This window comes from Nilaparvata lugens, chromosome 6, assembly GCF_014356525.2.
Source record: "Nilaparvata lugens isolate BPH chromosome 6, ASM1435652v1, whole genome shotgun sequence".
Lineage (NCBI taxonomy): Eukaryota > Metazoa > Arthropoda > Insecta > Hemiptera > Delphacidae > Nilaparvata > Nilaparvata lugens.
Genome location: NC_052509.1, coordinates 29,776,029 through 29,795,128, shown reverse-complemented (window position 1 = coordinate 29,795,128; position 19,100 = coordinate 29,776,029). Strand labels below are relative to the sequence as shown.

Below are 19,100 nucleotides of genomic sequence, written 5' to 3'. Positions count from 1 at the left end.
TAGTTTGATTGAATGGTCCCACATGGAATAGTGTATACAACAGTTCTATATGGCCTTTTAAGCACTCGTGAAATGTTTGACACGCTTCCTCTCGTTACACTCGCTCACTAGTGTCTCAACTCAACATCTAACTCGTTCCTTGAGATCCTTATCATAAAACTGTTGTATAAACTACCTACTCGCTTATATCAACTCACTTATAATTTTCAGGAGAAAACCTGCTGATTGAAAAACTATGATACCAATTTCTTTAAAATCATCAACCTCTTGATTCTCAACTTATTTCTCTTTCAAAACACTTGTGATTGGAACAGTTGATCATCATCTCCATTATTTCTTTGTAGATTGACATTCTTTCTTCAACTACCTATTAATTGATCTGAATGGTTCGTTTACCAAAATGGGATAGTGTTCAATACTATTCAGTTGAACCGCAATTAATTAATCTATCACAGATTTGAATCTGTCAGGACTTAAAAATAATATAGATAGAATACTCAACTCCTCCCTTGAAAATAATAAAATTTGGTACTATTATAATAAATATTATTATTAAGTCAATTAGGCTCAATTATAGTTCGCTTACCGAAACGACTGAATGATGTTTTGTTCAAGTTGGTACAGTTATTTGTTGAAAAGTCTTGAGGATGTTTCACATAGCTCATCTCGTCAAGAGCGGTTAATTTTCAATTTAGGCCATCATTTGTAAAAGCATCAGGATCGACTTTAGAAGATGTGATGAAGCTCAAATCTCTCCACAACTAATAGTTTCATCAACCAAAAGAAAAATGTTTGTTTAAATCATTTTAGTGAACGAATGATTAGTGATTGCACAGTAGTATCGTAATATCGGTCTCTCTTCACTCTCTCAATCCTTCAAGAAGTTTCTTTTCTCTTTACTCTTTTGAATTCGTTATCATTTCAATTCTTTATCTGTCAACATAATACAGTATTTCATAGTACACAAGAAGGATTGAAGACATGTTAGGAACACAGAAACACTCGATCAAGTGAATAGAAGTACCTTTTGTAGGATAGAATCAGCAAAAAGATAAATGATCGTACAGAAAAGCTGAATACTAGCCCAATACTAGCGGTAATGTACATTTCTGATGAGATATGGCACAAGGGCAAGAAGAACTGTGAACGAGTTTCGGAGTTTCGGAGTTTCGGAATATGGAAATAAAAATACATTAATCGAGGTGGCAGTAGCAGTTGACCGAATAGAGATATGAGATATCTCCGAGAGATATCTCGTGGTGTTGGGTTGTGTGGTCGAGCGTTGGTCTTTATAACAGCTCATCCTAACAATAAACTTGAGCCTGGCGTGAACTTTATTGCAACGACGGGGCCACGGTCAGAATGCTTAACGGCTTTCAAAACTGCACAGCACGTCGATTGCAGACGAGTTATGACGTCACTGATCGCGCGCCTGTGCACGCTCCTGCGCGTACTCGCCATACTTTATCGCTGAACTTTGATTTCTATATCCAGGACAACACTAGTAGCATGCTCCCATATAATATGCACATATCTGGCATACAGAACACTCAGTATCATGCAGAAATGAAAGAAATAATTTAGTTTTCTTTACTCTATGGTATCATGCCTCTCTCAGTGAATCAATACAACATGTACCTTTACCTTCCTCATACCTATAATAAAGAATATAGAGAGAAGTTACATTGTGTGAGTTATCATGTTCGGAGAGATATGAAGTAGCTGATATATGAAAGAATTAATATTTGAATAACGGAATGAATTGATATTGAAAAAACATTGTGTGTGTGAGTTTCAAGTCATTGTCTGCATAACCTAAATGTAAACCAAATATCATTCGATTTTCCAGATGTTTATATTTCACCTGTTGGGACTGAACCTCTCTACTTAGGGCGGTTGCAGACGAACCACAAACGCATGTGGGATGTGGAACCAACATACCACTGAACAATACGACCAACTGTCTTTCACACTACATTCGAGAAAACGCTCATTAGTGCAATAGTATTGTTATGAAATGTATCAGGATTTAGGTTATGATGAGGTGATTTCACTATAGTGTGTTTATAGTGATGAAATTTGTAGAACCAATATCGATATTGTGGAATCTTTCCATGATTGAAAAAACTATTTGAAATTGTCAAACTGCACTTTAATACAATAGTACGCAGACAATTGAGTTATCTTAACACCAAACTAATAAATCTCATCCCCGGTAACAGAATTGATGTGGGCAGTTTCTCCCTGTGGGCAGGCCAAGGATGGCACCTTCCGTTCCATAGAATGGATCGTTGAAAACTTTTTCTTTGACATCAGTAAAATATTGTTATTTATTTTTTCACTATCAACTAACTCCTTCGATTTATTTTTTGTTCCATGTTAGATTGATTTTGTTTTCAATTGGTGCTCTCACTCAGCGGACAGGATGTTTCCTTTGCTGTATGATGCTAATAGAGTATTTGAATTGTTTTGTATTAATTTCCTTTTTTCGACCTCTCCATCGAATTATCCTAAGGAATTTATAGAGTGATTTCATACTGTATCTACTAAGTATCAATAATAATTGTAACATGTATTCATTTTTGCAATCAAAATTATTATTATTATTATTATATTATTATTATTATTATTATTATTATTGTTATAATTATAAACTTTGTGTTTATAAAAGTGGAGTTTGACAATTTCAATTTCAATTTTTAAAGTGAGTTTCAAAGTCCCACAATGTAGTTCTTGATTCAATTTCAACCTTAAATCGATCCGTGTCAAATTCTGACATTATGAAATACACAATAAAGTATCAATTACAATCACAATCAACTACCGAGCTATCTAATATAACCTACGAATTTGAGGTAAAATTCGAGGGAACACTATCACAGCGACTGCGATTGTGGTACAAAAGCTAGGGGAAGCGTGTTACTCAAACCAGTGGTACTACAATCGCAAGGAAAATAATCGCTTCCACAGCGCGCAACGCTATGTGGAAGTATCAGTGCCACTGCCATGCCTACCAATGCATTCCGTATGCGCTGCGTTTGTGGTACCACAGAAGGAGAATAGTTTTCTTTCCCTTGCTTAACAATTTATTTATACATTACTATTACTATATCCGTTACTGGATGGATTGCCATATTTAAATTTTTAGATTTTTCACTTCATAAATTTTGTTATAAGTCTGTAATGAAGAGGAGAATTGAACTTAACCAGGATTAAGGTTATTCATGGAGTATATGGGGGAGAATATGAAAAATTCAAACAACACCTATAGTTATTATCCATAAACGTTTTAGATAATTATTTTATGAGATTACCTTTAGCCTGAGGCATCAATCATTTTGATTTTCATCTAATTGATGTATTGATTATTGAATATTTCGCCTACAGTTTAGTTGCAGGATTTTATGTACTGAACAAATAAACAGGAATTAGTCTCCAATATAGTAATGTTTGTGTGCAAATTTCACCTATCAGGGCATCTACTCTCTGACTTGTTAATTCATGTGAGTTCATTAGATTTTGGCATGCCCAATCGCATTTATCAGATTCAAATAATATTTGAATGAGGATGATATGAGTGAATATCTTGATTTTTCAATGTGAATCGTGTACTGTGTTGTACTCAGCTCTTTATAGTTTTGTACCGTATCTATCTAATGGGATCAAAATCAAGTTATGGATCTCTCAATCCATTACGAAATGCGATGTTAAGTAGATCCACATTCAAGTAAATAAGTGGAAACCTCATCTTACAGCTGAAAAATGAATGAATGTCGGCATTATAAGTGAGAAACCATAGGCTTGATTATTGATGGTATAATTCTATTTATACACTAAGATTGAAGGTGTAATAATAGCATGCACCAAGTTTATGCTGCCATATCCATCATCAACTTTATTGAGCCACTATTGAAGACTGTAATAACCCTTCTTGTAATGAAAATAGTTATAAAAATAAATTTGAAATAAAGTAAACGTGGATACGAGGAGGGATTTGCAGCGGAGTTCAAACTTTCATATTCCAAAATAGGAAGCTGCCTACATTTTATAACCAAGTGTTAAGTCATAAAACTCAGAAAGAATTTCCTCTTCCAGGTACGTTATGTACGTTATTAGGCTACAGTGTCATTTCAGGTTCAATTGAGCTGCACCCTCAACACGGGAGTTGTATTGAGTAGAGTTATAAAATGTTGGAGTAATGATTACAGTGAGAATAATGACTGTAGGGCACGTAGGCTTCGATACTCAGTAAATCTTATTCAATCTTATTTCGCAAAGATAGAATTATCTCATTTATATTGCGATCTAGCTCGCAAGAAGAATTCTCACAAGCTTTAAATTCTAGAAATAATATTGAATTCAATCTTCTTTCTATCTTCCCTGTCCCCTCATTAATTCAGTTATCGATCCTCCTCTCTGCTAATCATGTTTTTATAGTGTGCTTGATAACCTGAATAAGGACAATTTCAGTCAATTGAGGATGACTAGATAGCTTTTCAGAGAATGCTTTGTGTTGCCTTTGATCGTCTCGTGGGTGTATTGAATCATGTTTGGGTTTCATCGCTCTTTGGTGACTATATTGGCTTTTCATAGAAGGATGAACTGAATTATGTAGGCTGCAGTTCAGTATCGGGTAAATTTATTCCTCCTTCAAAGTTTTTGCAGTGCCTGACTGAACAAACTATGCTTTCAGTCTTCTCATGGCCAGTGATCATATCCAGTGACTGAATGAACTTATTGAAACATTCATGATTGAAATAGTGATTATATGTAATCAGGAAATGAATCACTGGAGCTCTATATTCAATGTGAAGTTATTGTTCTTACTGTAAGTAAGTGGTATCCAATAACAACAACATCAACATTTTCCAATTGATAACTATAGCTTTAAACGTCAATACAGACTCATCTCAGTGATCCATGACGTCATTATCCTTAATAATAATCCATAATCATTATCCTCACCATCTGGCTAGGGATGATTCATCTGATATCTCTACCCTCAACTCAATTATTATCATTTTTGATGGACCACCTTCAACGAACTCTTCATGATCAATTGCAGCACTTTCATCCTCATTCTAGGAGTTTGACAATATAACGACAGAACTTGAGTTTGTGGCCTGAGCCCATCTTCGTATCAATCACAGGTGTGCCTCTGCTACCATCGGACACTCCCTTTCAGATGCTGCAATATGAAACTCGAACAATATTAGAACGTGAATCTGTTTGATAGACATTACTATTGAAAACAGTGAAACATCACTTCAAAAATTTCGTGTGGGTCATTTTAGAAGTTGAATATGAATCATTACCGACTTGGATGGAGAACGATAAAATATAATAAGAACTTGCACAGTTGGTAGTCATGGAATGGATTTAATATTGTGCGTATTCCTGAGACAATCACGTTTACTTTAATGGGAGCTGGAATGGTGGATGAATGACTTGGTAAATGTTGTCTGTCACTTGAGGGTCGTTAGCCACATCAAATCAGATGCTTTCGAAGATGTCATTGAGTTTGCCTTGTTGCGCCCTCATACTCACTCTCTTCCTGTCACTCATTTTCTCTCTTTCTTCTCCTACGGAACACTCTCATATTCTCACTCTCTCCTCACTCATCACTCAACTACTCACTCTGACACTGTCTCTCTCTCTATTCCTGAATTTTCTCTGTTTAGCTACTCTCTATCAAGCTCTTTCTCTCTCTCTCAGCACTTTTGAAGAGAACATACTACAGCCTGATTGTATTGCAAGTCACTAGCGAAGTCAACGATGACTTTCCGAACTACAACGGGTGAGAGAGACACCTGTTGATATTTGCACTTGACTACTTGGCTAAAAATCACGAGTCCTCCATCATTCCCTCGTTCTCCTTCTCCACCACCTTCTCATTCGTGTCTTCCTCTTCCTCCTCAATCTCATCCACTCCGTTCTACCTCGTCACCTTTTCCTTTCTCTCTTTGCACCCCTTATCAGGCACCCCTTGTCAAGCAAGTAAGTGGTTGACTTTCTCTCTAGCTGGCGGCTAGTGGAATATTATGAGAGAGATGTCTCTCCACCTGTAAATTCTCATATATACTCCGGCTCTTTTTACTGATGAAATTTCCAAATTCGACCTTGACGATGTGAAATAGGTTTCGAGCGTATCTAGATTGGTTGGAGTTGAATCTGGAATTTAGTGTTGGATGCATGGAATATGATTCATACAAACAATTTCTTATAATATATATTTTGGGGTTGATAGTGGTTGAGAAAGTCCTGTAAATCTACATAAATTTTATCAAACTTGATTTTTCTATCCTGTGAACCAGACTGACTCCGTAGAATGAAAAGTGCCATATCCTTCTTCCAAATCAACCATCCTGAATGTTGCAAGAACTATACTTCACTTGGTTTTGATGATATTGGGATATGGCACTATGTATACTGTTCTCCAATTTCATTTACATTTTCCACTCTATCAATTTTATAAGTATTCTGAAAACAAAAAAAACAACAACGAATAAAACTGTATTGAAATCTAAATAAAACTAATATAGTATTATATGACCGCTAGCTTTTTCTATGTGTACTGTTCTCCAATTCTATTCACATTTTCCCACTCTATCAACTTGATAAATATTCTGGAAACGAAAAAAACAAAACAAATGAAACTAATAAAGTATTATATAACCGCTAGCCTTTCCCTTGTTACAAGACAACATACAAAATTGGTCCAGTACAAAGCTATTATCTCCTTTTTGAACGTTTTCAAACATATTTAGAGGGGAATTGTATCTAATGAGAATATTTTACAATTATTTACAAAGAATATATCTGAACGTAGTAATCTAATCGAACGTTTTGTCGTGTGTTTACAGGCTATCTGCAGGAGTACATTCCGCAGAGCATCGAGGAGGAGGAGGTGGTGAGGGGGCCGGGGGAAGTGGAGGTGGTGGCGGGTGAGGAGGAAGTGCTGACTTCGCACGATGGCGGAATTCCCATCTTTCGGATGCGCAGCGCTGAGGAGACTGAAGCCGCTCACGACCTCCTCGAACTGTCCCGTTCGCTGCCACCCCTCCCCGCTCCAAGCAACCCTGTCCAGGTCAGTACAACATCAACAAAGCTCATCATTTGCCTCATCTTATTCCGTACATTATTATATTGTACAATGATATGATGTACAATGCTTCAGCTGAGAATATTCAACATACAATTCTATTTAAAGTACCACAAGGAAATCAAATTAATGGCTCAATCAAAACTTCGAATATAAATAAGTATATATAATTGGAGTAATAAGTAGTATAATTCTGAATAGAAGAACATCTAGCCAGCTTCCAGAACAGAAACGAGTCAAATCATCATTGCAGTACTGGATATACAGTTACAGAGACCTCCTCATCATATCATCATCACAGTACCTGGTAATACAGAGACCTACTTCTCCTCTACAAATGTTGCAAGGAAAGCGTCTTATCAGACACATCTTGGACACCTTGCACTGAAATAGTAGAATCGTTTAGCTGGAAATGTCCAGTGAATCAAGTAACTCAATTCTCAGTATGAAAAAATTAAATCGATGGTCAAAGGTTCAAATCGAAATCAAATTTATTAAAAGGGAAATTAATGCTCAAAAGTTACATAAATATTTGGTTAGGAATTAGAAATAGATTTAGGGATCCACTGGGATTCACTGGGTGATCCTTGACAGTGTTTTCCAAGGTTATAATTCAAAATATATGAATAAAAAATGATATAATCAAACTGCAGCATTCCAAATAATGGAACAACTCAGGAAGTGAACATTTTTAAGATTGTATTGAATCAGAAGAAAAGCAATTGGAATTCAAATACCAATATAGTAATTTATTTCCTCATTTCCTTGAAATTTACTATATTGATTTTGGTTTCTCGTGGAAATTAACATTTCAAGATCAATCAGGTTCGAATTCAATTGAAATTCATATACAAATATCGTAGATGATTTCCATATTAATTTGAAATTAACTATAGATCTATTGATGTTCGTTTATGGTGAAAATCATCTTTCTGAAAGACTGAAATATATGCTGATCTTTGTCTTTCCAAAATCCATCACCTCCTTGAGAACAAAATAGAGATTCATTTTTCAATACTGGAACAGTGAATCCCTGAAAACCTCGCAACCTATAGAAGCAAGAGTACAAGAGATTGATAGCCTGAAAGTTTCAGTTTCAAGATTGGTTGAGTCTCACAGCGGTAGTGGTAGAGGTAAAGCGATAGAGGTACAGAGAGATAGGCCTTGGCCTCAACCAATTTCGGCCTCCACATACTGCTAACCACGTGGGAGCTGTTTGATCCAACTTTCAATTTGACGTTCTGCCGTAAAAGGGACAAGGACGAGTGGAATACAGGATTAAAACTTCTATTGAAATAAAAAAGATGATGAAGAAGAAGGTTGAAGGAGAAATTTATCAATTCCATTAGTTCTTCCTTCATCTTAGCATTGTGTAAAATGATGGATGTAATATGATTACTTCAATAATCTGAACGAATCACTCATATCATGGCAATAAGAATATTACAAAGATGTATCCACAAAAATAATGTATAATTACACCCGTTATGGCCTCTCCAACAAACATTAGAAAGATTGGTTAGGCCATAATTATTTATTGAGATCCATGTTTATGATATCGGTTATCAACTTGGAGATAGAGGAGAGCTATTATTTTCTCAATAAAACCAAGCAATTAGGGTGATGATAAATCATTTTCGTATTTAGTATCGCTAGTTTCGTTCCTTGCTATATCTGACGGTTGCTAATCAAAACAGACTTCCTGATAAACGATGTTCCTTTCGCTCTTTCGTTAGTATCTCCAACTGGTGTCAAGAAGGGTTTCATTAGTTATGTTTTGATTTCAGCACAACAAATAACAGTTGTTTACCGGTTCTCAACAATAATTTTGCATCCTGATTTTTTTCTGTAATCAGTATTAACTAGTTTTTTGCAGATTTTCGTATTAGATTTTATTGTATTTGTGAGCAATTCTTGAAGTAGTTCTCATTAGAACTTAATCTACAAGTTAAAGTGAAAGAATAGAATGGATTCTCAACCATTGACTTCATAATTGAAGTCGAACCGAATTTTCCTGGTATAGTCTTTTTACTATGTCTATGTATCTTGTGAAGAGAATAGATTTCCATAAATCCACTATCTACAATCACGGACATCCACTTCTGGAGTTGAATCTGTTCAATCTGTGCAATGCGTAGTTTTGGATTTACTGGAATCGAGGTGGAAGGCAATTGAATACTGGTGTTGTTTACTCTTTGTGATTTGATGATATTTTTCTGCGAACTAATTTGAAAAACTTAAAAATCTTAGTTGCTATCCTGTATCTCTGAATTCTCACTCAATCATGTATTGGTAGCCTACTTATGGTATTGAAATCTCAACTGTTAAATGAACTGAGTTTAAGGTTTTTCTGTAACTATGGCTTATAACAGAATTTGTCACAGTCGCTACAGATCAATTTTGATGGATTCAGTTTTTCAATATTTTTTTCCAAATTGATTCCAACTCGATCATATTATAGCCCAGTCACTATATACATTAGTGCATGCAATTTATATTGTAGTTCTGATTTTTTAATATATTATTTGGGTATATAAGAGAAGTCCAGAACCAATTTCTTCATGCAAAATTTCCTTTTGATAGATACAGCGTGGCCCAAAAACCTCGTATTTTCGGCTCATTCTCCAGTTTTCAGCTATTTCTGCCAAATCTCGCAATCGGACAGAACAATTTTCTCGCGCCTTTTTTTAGATTAAAAGATTCTGAATAAAATGAGATCATTTGGAACTCTTTATCTCCAATGAGTACTGAGTTATGATTTTTCAAAAATGAGTAAAATTTGAAGGAAAAATCAATTTTGATAAACTTTAGTTTTTGATCAACAATATATTCCGATTGTTAACATTTATATGTTTAATTCAAAATCCCTCGGTGCGTATTTTTTGTGCTCTACAATTTGAGATCAAGAAGAGCGCTCTATCTCAAATAGATTTCCAGGTATACCTGACAACAAGCTCATTGTATTGTGAAAAACACCTAATTTTCAGCTTCAACCATCATCACCAACTACATTGTCCTCACATTGATATTTCGCACAATGACATAAGTTCATGAGATCATGTTCTATGAGAATCACCCGGTAGATGCACTTCATTTCAGTATTTCCTAGTGGAGAAGCGCGTTTGAGGACACCTCAAGGATCAAAATTTCAAACACTTATAACTTTTGACGCAATGCTCAGATTTCATCGTTCTACACTTCATTCTTCTCGGCTCGTCAAGGCGGTCCAAAATCATGCTTAATAAGTCAAATTCATTCAAAAAATGGGAAATTTATTGTTGAGTGTACTTAAGACGATATTCCATACACAGAAAATGACCAATATTTCTATATTCAAAGTTGCATGTCTTGTGAAATACTTCTGAATAAATTTCCAAATCTAGTGAGAATGTGAAAATTGTCCCCCTCTACCCACTCCAATAAATAATATTTCGATTCCAAAAAAATTTGGAAGTTAAGATTTTAAAAATGGCGATTACAGTTTTTCGATTTTTTTCGTGATTTTACTGTTGATCAACAGTTTCTAAAACGAGTCTGATACATCATAGAAACTCACGATTGATCCCAGATTGTAGATAAATTCATCCTCTACGAGCTCAGTTGCCTAAAATCCAACTTGGATCACTCTGGAATATCATAGAACTGCCACTTTATCATCAAATCTCACTTTACGAACATATTTTTTCATGAATCGTTCAAAGCAGATGAAAGAGAAAATGCTATTGCACTTTTCTGGATAAAGTTATGATTTTTATAATAACGGGCTACATAAATAACTTTGAATATATAAATTGGCCATTTTTTGTGTATTGGAATAAGGGCTTAAGTACACTCAACAATAAATTCTTCATTTATCGAGAATAGCGGAATATCAATGTGAGGACAATGTAGTTGGTCATACATCATAACTCAGTACTCATTGAAGATAGAGAGTTCCAAATGATCTCATTTCATTCAGAATCTTTTAATCTAAAAAAAAGGGCGAGGGCAAATTTTTCTGTCAGACTACGAGATTTGGCAGAAATAGCTGGAAATTGGAGAATGAGCCGAAAATATGATGTTTTTGGGCCACCCTGTATCTAGCACAAGGAAATTCTGCATGAAGAAGTTGGTTCTGGATTCAAAAATCAGAACTACAATATAAAATGCAAGCATACCCCCTTTTTTATGTCTATATTGACTGAACTATTAGATAACTTAATGATCATGAAATATGAATTTGCTAGTTTTATGTTATAAAGTCACTTGGCAAACTCGTTGGGAACGACATTCAACTAAAAAACTAGGCCTATTCGTTGATACTGCTGGACTCGTAATAGTCGTAAATATTCTATCAGGATTAACAATCGTAAAAAATCTGGTGTGGTACACTCACACAACTTTCCTTGCTCATATTCGAAACTACGATCAGACTTTTGTATATGTGTATATATAATTGTTTTCAGAGTACTTTTTCCTTTGTGTAAATTGTGAAATTCGATGATTTTTTTTAGTCGTCATTTTTTAAAGTTGTCAAAACAGTTGTTCTACAGATGAAATATCTCGACTATGTGTTCTTTTTATGAACTGCTCTACCTACCTACCTCATGCACGAGAAGGAGGTTACAAAGTCCATTTCTCAAGGATGGGGTGGACCCCCCATTAGTTTCCCAGAAAGGAGACTCATGCCAGTTAATAGAGCTGATAAATAACTATACAGAGTATGAATTTGAAAAAAATCGGTCAAGTTATTTTGAGAAAATAGTGAAAAACATGGTTTTTTAGTAATTATCCGCCATTTTTCTCAAGTATATAACGGAGCTCCTGCAATTTGCCCAGAAATGGGATTTATGTCAATTGATAGGGCTTATAGATAGCTATCCATGGTATGAATTTGAAGAAAATCGTTAGAGCCATTTTCGAGAAAACCGTGAATAACATGGTTTTCAGTGATTATCCGCCATTTTTCAAAAGAATATTACGGAGCTCCTGCAATTTCCCCAGAAATGAGACTCATGTCAGTTGATAGGGCTTATAAATAGCTATTCATGGTATAAATTTGAAGGAAATCGTTAGAGTCGTTTTCGAGAAAACCGTGGAAAACATGGTTTTTTAGTAATTATCCGCCATTTTTTCCGCCATTTTGAATTCAATTTTATTGAATTTCTTATTGTCAGATCCTCATGGTAGAAGGACCTTTAGTTTGAAATTTCAAGTCAATCGGTTGATTAGGAATGGAGTTATCGTGTTCACAGACATACACACCTACACACACACATACACACACACACACATACACACACGCACACACATACACACACACACACACACACACAACACACACACACACACCACACACACACACACACCACACACACACACACACACCACACACACACACACACACACACACACACACACACACACACACACACACACACACACACACACACACACCAACACCCAAAAATCATGTTTTTGGACTCAGGGGACCTTGTAACGTATAGAAAACTTGAAATTAGGGTACCTTAAATTTTTTTGGAAAGCAATATTTTCCTTACCTATGGTAGTAGGGCAAGGAAAGTAAAAAAAATAAATATCACATAAAATCTCTCAGTTATGTATCAGCTGATATATCGTCAGATAGGTTCAAATATTTTCTCAAAATAGCAACACACTAGTGTTAAGTGTCTAACTGGAATGAACAGACAGGAAGAATGCAATTCCTTTTGAAGGAAAAGTGTCTTTTTCTACATGCTGAAACGTTATAAACGTAACTGAACAGTCATCCAAACTAGAGATAATCAAATATACCTAGAATACAGGTACATTTCAGGTATGTGTTCTTTCTTGAGGGCTACTTTTGAATTATTTTTCAATCACTTCATTATATTGCCGAAACATGTCGTGACAAAATAATTATTTTAAAAAGGGTACTCAGATTTATATTTTCATTTATATTCCAGGTACATTGAGATAATCTATCTCTCATATCTCCAAGAGATAGCTATCTCCACTGATGTAACATAATAATTAATATAATTAATATTGGAACATGATAACACAATAATTTGAGGTGGATTGTGTTCTGTTTGTGTAGGTGCTTCGGCCAACGTTCATCTGTTCTCCGGAGCCAGTTCCCGTCTACCAGATTTACCAGCCGATGCCTCCCCTCACACCCCCTGCCAGCGAATACTCTTCCGATGCCGAGAACAACAACCCCAATCCACAAACCTCCGAAGCCGACGCTGAAACTGCAATCCAAAGGTGAATTAATTATTAATTGTCTTGAAAACTTATATAAATACAACGAAAAATGAGGTCTCAAGAAATTATTTCATCCCACAGTAATATCGATCATTTATAGGACTTCACTCATAGTATCAGATTCATCTCCTATGTCTTCACTTTTCTTCTAGTGTTGTTTCAACGTAGCCTACTGCCGACGCACAAGCTGACTTTTCCGGTAGTGCGATTTTTTCAATTGTTTGAAGTAACTGCAAATATTCCTAATCCTTTTTCCTAGCTAATTATGATACTAATTTTATAGCCATCTGATACTAGTACTGGTAATATTCATAATTATTCCCTCCAATAATAATTAATACTCTACTGTGGTGCACAATACTGCTTTTTCCCTCCAATAATATAAATACTTCACTACTTCTACTTTGGATCACAATACTACTTTTCTCAAAAGTACTGAGAGTTAATCCGCTTAGATAACATGGGTGACATAATTCTCTATAAGCGTATAGGGTCTGATCGATTGGATATAAGTAGCATGGTTATAGGTTACTTTCCAAATATTTTCCAAGTTTCAGGGCCCTTTGCACAGTGGAAGCTTCAACTAAATTGAATCAACTGATGGTTTAAACTCAAAATATACCACATTATAACAAACGAGAATCAATATAGATTTAATCCAGTATCCAGTTTGAAATGAAATTCTGTTTGAACTCAATTTAATTTATTCCAATGCTCATAAAATCAATATCAATAGAGATCTCGTTTAAACTGGCATTGTACAAAAGGCACTTAGTGTTGAATCTTTTTCTAGGTTCATGCTTTTATAGTTCAAAACAAGGAAAACTATCCATAGTTTTCTTGTTTAGCTCTCGTATTCGAATGAGATGTGGATTTCATAGCAAGTGGCTTTTTTTGATGAATTTTCAGCCACCACACACCGTCTTCGCCGCCGCCGGTCGTCTACACGTACGACGCCCTGTTGTCGGACGGCCGCTCGAAAGCGCGACGGACACCACAGGCGTCGGACACCACTGGACACCGCCGGACACCGGTGTCAGGAGTGGTGACCACCCCAAACAACTCGGCTCCACTCAGTCCGTCTTCGTCGTCGGAAGATGGCGCCCTCCTCAACGAGCAGGAGGAGGTGAGGAGTGGCCGCTATGTGTGCTCTGAGTGCGGCAAGCAGTACGCCACCTCCTCCAACCTCTCACGTCATAAACAGGTCAGTTCAACCCACCAAATCATTAATACATAGTTCTCATTATGGAATGCTCCTTCTAGGAATAAATCATTTATCGTAATGTGTTACAAGAGCCAAAAATGAAGAATGATCTCATTTAATAATAATGACTAATAATGTCGGCATATAGGTAACCGAACTGAACAAAAAAATAATTGAAACTTGGAATTAATTCATCTCATTGACATCATTTTTTCAATATATTTTTATCTATTCTCAATATCTATCTAGCTAATTGTAATATATTCGCGCTCTGATAAATTTTCTTTAATTATTTTTTTTTAACCTGATCAATGAGAGCCCGCGCATGGTTCTGGGGACACCCTCTGGCTCATCCTCCAAATCTACGTGGTTTATAAATTTATTAATTTTCTACATTATATTTTTTACATTTTACTAAATTTTTTTTTAATTATTACTCATTCTTAACATTAAACTCACCTTTTATTATTATTATTATTATTCTACAACTTGAGACCATTACAATATCCCAAATTGGTCAATCTGTTGGGGCCCGCGCCTGTTTCTTGTGGATTAGTCATTGTCATCCAGACAACAGGTCTGCGTACCAATACCCTATGAGATAGTGCTATTAAACACAATCACCAACAGATTATTGTAACTGTTGCTTTTGTAATATCTAGTATAATATTATCAATTAACCATATTATCTATTTAAAAAAGTCAATCCTTAATAACGTGAATGTTTACAAAAATCTGAATCATCCCTTGGAATCTTCCAAACGTATTGGCAAGCCGAAGAACTAGTCTTCACACAAAGACCTCAGGTCCATGTGAAGATCATTCCTGAATTAAAGCACTGTCGGTTTCCTGATAAGTTATGAATCTCAATCATGATTAAAATACTAGGATGAGGATTTTTTGAGGACCACTTTCTATTTGATTTAATTTTAATTTTTTTGTGTTTTTCATTGTACAAAAATATTATTCTTATGTATGAGTTCTTGTAAGAGTATGTAGAACTGACAGCAGATTGTAAATCATATTGTTTTGTTTTTTATAAGGAATAAATAATTTTTGAATTGAATTGAATTTATGGATTTAAATTGAAATAAAGAGATATTTTACCATCACAGGTGAATAAGTGATAAAAAGATGGATTATTATTCTATGAAACTGGAATGCAGTTGAAGAATTAATCATTGATTGGTCAGAATACATGAGAGGGGAATTATCGTATACCACAAACATATACAACAAATTTATTCGATATTGCTCAAAATGGTGTAAAGACGTGGTGCACTTCGAAGCCTTCTTGTATTGCCTTATGATACAGTCAGACGTTTCAATGATCAATCTCTGTAATAGTATTTTATCAAAGTCAACTATTACCAGTACACAGGGTGATTAAGCATGCAAATTTTTGGCAATGCACAATTTATTGTACCTATATATGTTTTAAGAACAAAATAGGTTTTGATTTTGATTTGAATTTAAATTGATCAAGTTCAATTTCTTCATTTCCAACTCAAACTGCATGAATCAACTACTGAGGATTAAGAAAAAAAGACAATAATAGGTAGAGCAGGTAGAGACAATGATAGGTAGATACAGTAATAGGTGAAATGATTTGCTATAAGATATTCAAACTATCATGCTGATTGCTGAATTGATAAAATATTGGATGTAGAATCTAATGTAGAAGTTATGCTGAATTTATTAGAGACTTAAGTTGTTTACTCAGTTGAGAAATTTGGAGTAGAGCTTATGTTGGTCGTATTTCTATTATGTTGCAGACGCACCGCAGTTTGGACTCAGGCTCTGCCAAGAAGTGTACAACTTGTGGCAAAGCCTACGTGAGTATGCCAGCGCTGGCCATGCATCTGCTGACGCACAAGCTGACGCACGCCTGCAATGTCTGCGGCAAGCTGTTCTCGCGACCTTGGCTGCTGCAAGGACACCAGCGCTCTCACACTGGCGAAAAGCCCTACGGCTGTGCACACTGCGGCAAGGCTTTTGCTGACCGCAGCAATCTGCGTGCGCACATGCAAACGCACTCCACTGACAAGAACTTCGAGTGTGGTCGCTGTCACAAGACGTTCGCGCTCAAGTCCTACCTGAACAAACATCTGGAGGCCGCCTGTCTGAAGGACGCCAGCGACGATATCGAGATGGTGACGTTCTCCACTCTGGGCGAGTAGCATCAGCAGAGGGGCTCGGTCATCCGGTTCGCGGGTCACTCCGACGAATAGGTGCCGAGCCTCCTCACACACTCACTCACTCTCTTATTCACTATGAACACTCATCTACTTCTCACTTAGAAAACCGTTTAGGAAAGAGGCCTTATAAGTAAGCTATGCTGCTGCTGCTATCAATCTTCCTGGCCCCCCTTTACTGCTTCGGGTAAGGTCACCAAGTATTGACTACAGTCACTTATCAATCCAATATTTTACAAAATATATCAATCCTAATATCCAATGTTTTTTTTAGTTATTCTATAGTGATTCAAATATCTATAATATCACGATATCATGGTGAAGATTTCTATCTCCACTACATAGTGTCTATTTCTAGATAAATCTCTAATACAGAAGGAATTGCACTTAATCAAATTGAGTTCTTATAATATAATTCCACCATGATTGAGAGTTTACTCTCATTTCAATGAAGAATTCAAAAATTATTCTTAAACAACTTTTGGTTAGGTTTTCACTTTTAAAGTTTTGAATAACGTACTGATTATTCACAAAGTAACTTTTTTGACAAATTCAAGTATCTACTTTCATTTGACTGTTTCACAAAGTAACTTTTTTGACAAATTCAAGTATCTACTTTCATTTGACTGTTTCGAAAGCTTGGTGATCTAATACTTTGCATCTTTCCATGGTGAGGTTCATGCTTCGAACCTATTCTGTAAACTCTCTTTCCTGCTACGAGACACTATAAAAGGCTGTGCAACTGAGAGAAATGTAACACCACTTGTTCATTTGAAACGTTTGAATAGATTGATAGTATAATTTTTGTATAAATTGTGTGTATATCTGAAGGACTGAAGGTGATCGAACTTTGTATATTATTACTAGTAGTATTTTTAGATTAAAAAACTGGCCATTTAAGAATTTGTGTAGATTTAAAGAGTTTGCTTCATAATTATTGACCATACACATTGCAATTGATCCTGGAGCAGGTATTTGACCTTCGAAATTTGAATTTTCATGCAACAATATCAAAATCAGATTGCTATTCTGTCAAAACATTTAATGACAATAATGGTGATCTCTGAATAATTGAACTCGAAGATTGAGTTGGAGCTGCTATGGAAAAACTAGACTTTTAGATAAAATTCCAGAAAATTATTCTTCGCCATAAATATAATAAATGTTCAATGTAACAAAAATAGAATAATTCTGAGTATATTCTCATCATTCGATCAGTTATCATTGTTATAATTGTAACGAACGTGATAGGCCTGTATGCTATCATTCTGGTAATAATATTGATGGGTGATATTTTGATAAATTCATTTATTGTTACTGGTTGTGACATGAAGCATCACACATGAGAATACTCTATTATAAGTAATCGACCCTTTTCCGATTTGATCAATAATTTAAAATTTGTTCATGTAGATGCCTTGAATCATCAGTGAACTGCTTTTCAACTCGCTTGAAACGCTCAGATCAATTGCAATTAAATATTTCATGACATTTGAAAGCGCTCATTTGAGTTCAAAAATGAAACTGATATCGATTTTTTCAATCATATCAATAACTTAAAGCAATGTGAACACCATATTCATAAGATGAATTAATAATGTAATATAGCTATTTTTATTGATTGCTTCAATCTTCACTTATGAAGAAAAACTTCTAATTAGCTTCCAATCATCTATGAAAATAATCATTCAGAAAGTTCAGAAAGTTTTCAGCTTTATGCATTGCAATTTCATAGATTGGTAAATATAATGTTGCAGGATATTGCAATACATCTTAGTATAAATCATGTAGATGTAATATTAGAAGCCTTTATATCCTAATGACAGCTTTCCTATATTTTCCCATTCAGAGCTTATGTTATATTATAAATATCCTCTCCACTGAATCATTCAAAATCAAAGTGTGAATCGAGAGGATTTTCTCCCAAAAAATAGTGTGTACTTTTTAAGGCAGACTATTTGTTTTATGTTTCTCCCATTTGTAAGAAAAGCTTTTACTTTTTTCAGAATACATTTTTTTCCAAGTTTTCCTGTTTTTTTTCTATTAGAATATTCTCTCATGGATGTTTTTTATCTGAACATGGATATACAATAAACGATTTTCTTCCAAACTTCGACATTTTCTTTGGGTGGATTCAATTTTGCAAGCTAACTTTTTTCAGTTATATGCGACCATATTTGAATCACATTTACTGTTTATTCAAATGGAATTTTCAACTTGAATCATTTGAAAATTCTTGGATCAAGTGGAGTAATATTTTAGTATTTCAAATAATTATTTTCTAATCGGCATAAGCTTGAATAGCGTATGTATATTTCAATATTTTTACAAAACTAATTCTTTTAATTAAAGA

At 35.1% G+C, this 19,100-nt stretch overlaps 1 protein-coding gene across 1 annotated transcript in view; it reads left to right on the top strand.

Moving 5' to 3' along the window:
* LOC111051705 (transcriptional repressor scratch 2) overlaps positions 1-18,128 on the top strand; it is a 198,101-nt gene extending 179,973 nt beyond the window's left edge. The window contains exons 2-5 of the mRNA XM_039430634.1: positions 6,864-7,087; positions 13,182-13,348; positions 14,258-14,552; positions 16,328-18,128. Of these exons, the coding sequence (XP_039286568.1) occupies positions 6,864-7,087; positions 13,182-13,348; positions 14,258-14,552; positions 16,328-16,732 (1,091 nt within the window). The 3' untranslated portion in view covers positions 16,733-18,128. The remainder of the gene's footprint in view (positions 1-6,863; positions 7,088-13,181; positions 13,349-14,257; positions 14,553-16,327) is intronic.
* The last annotated feature ends 972 nt before the right edge of the window (positions 18,129-19,100 follow it).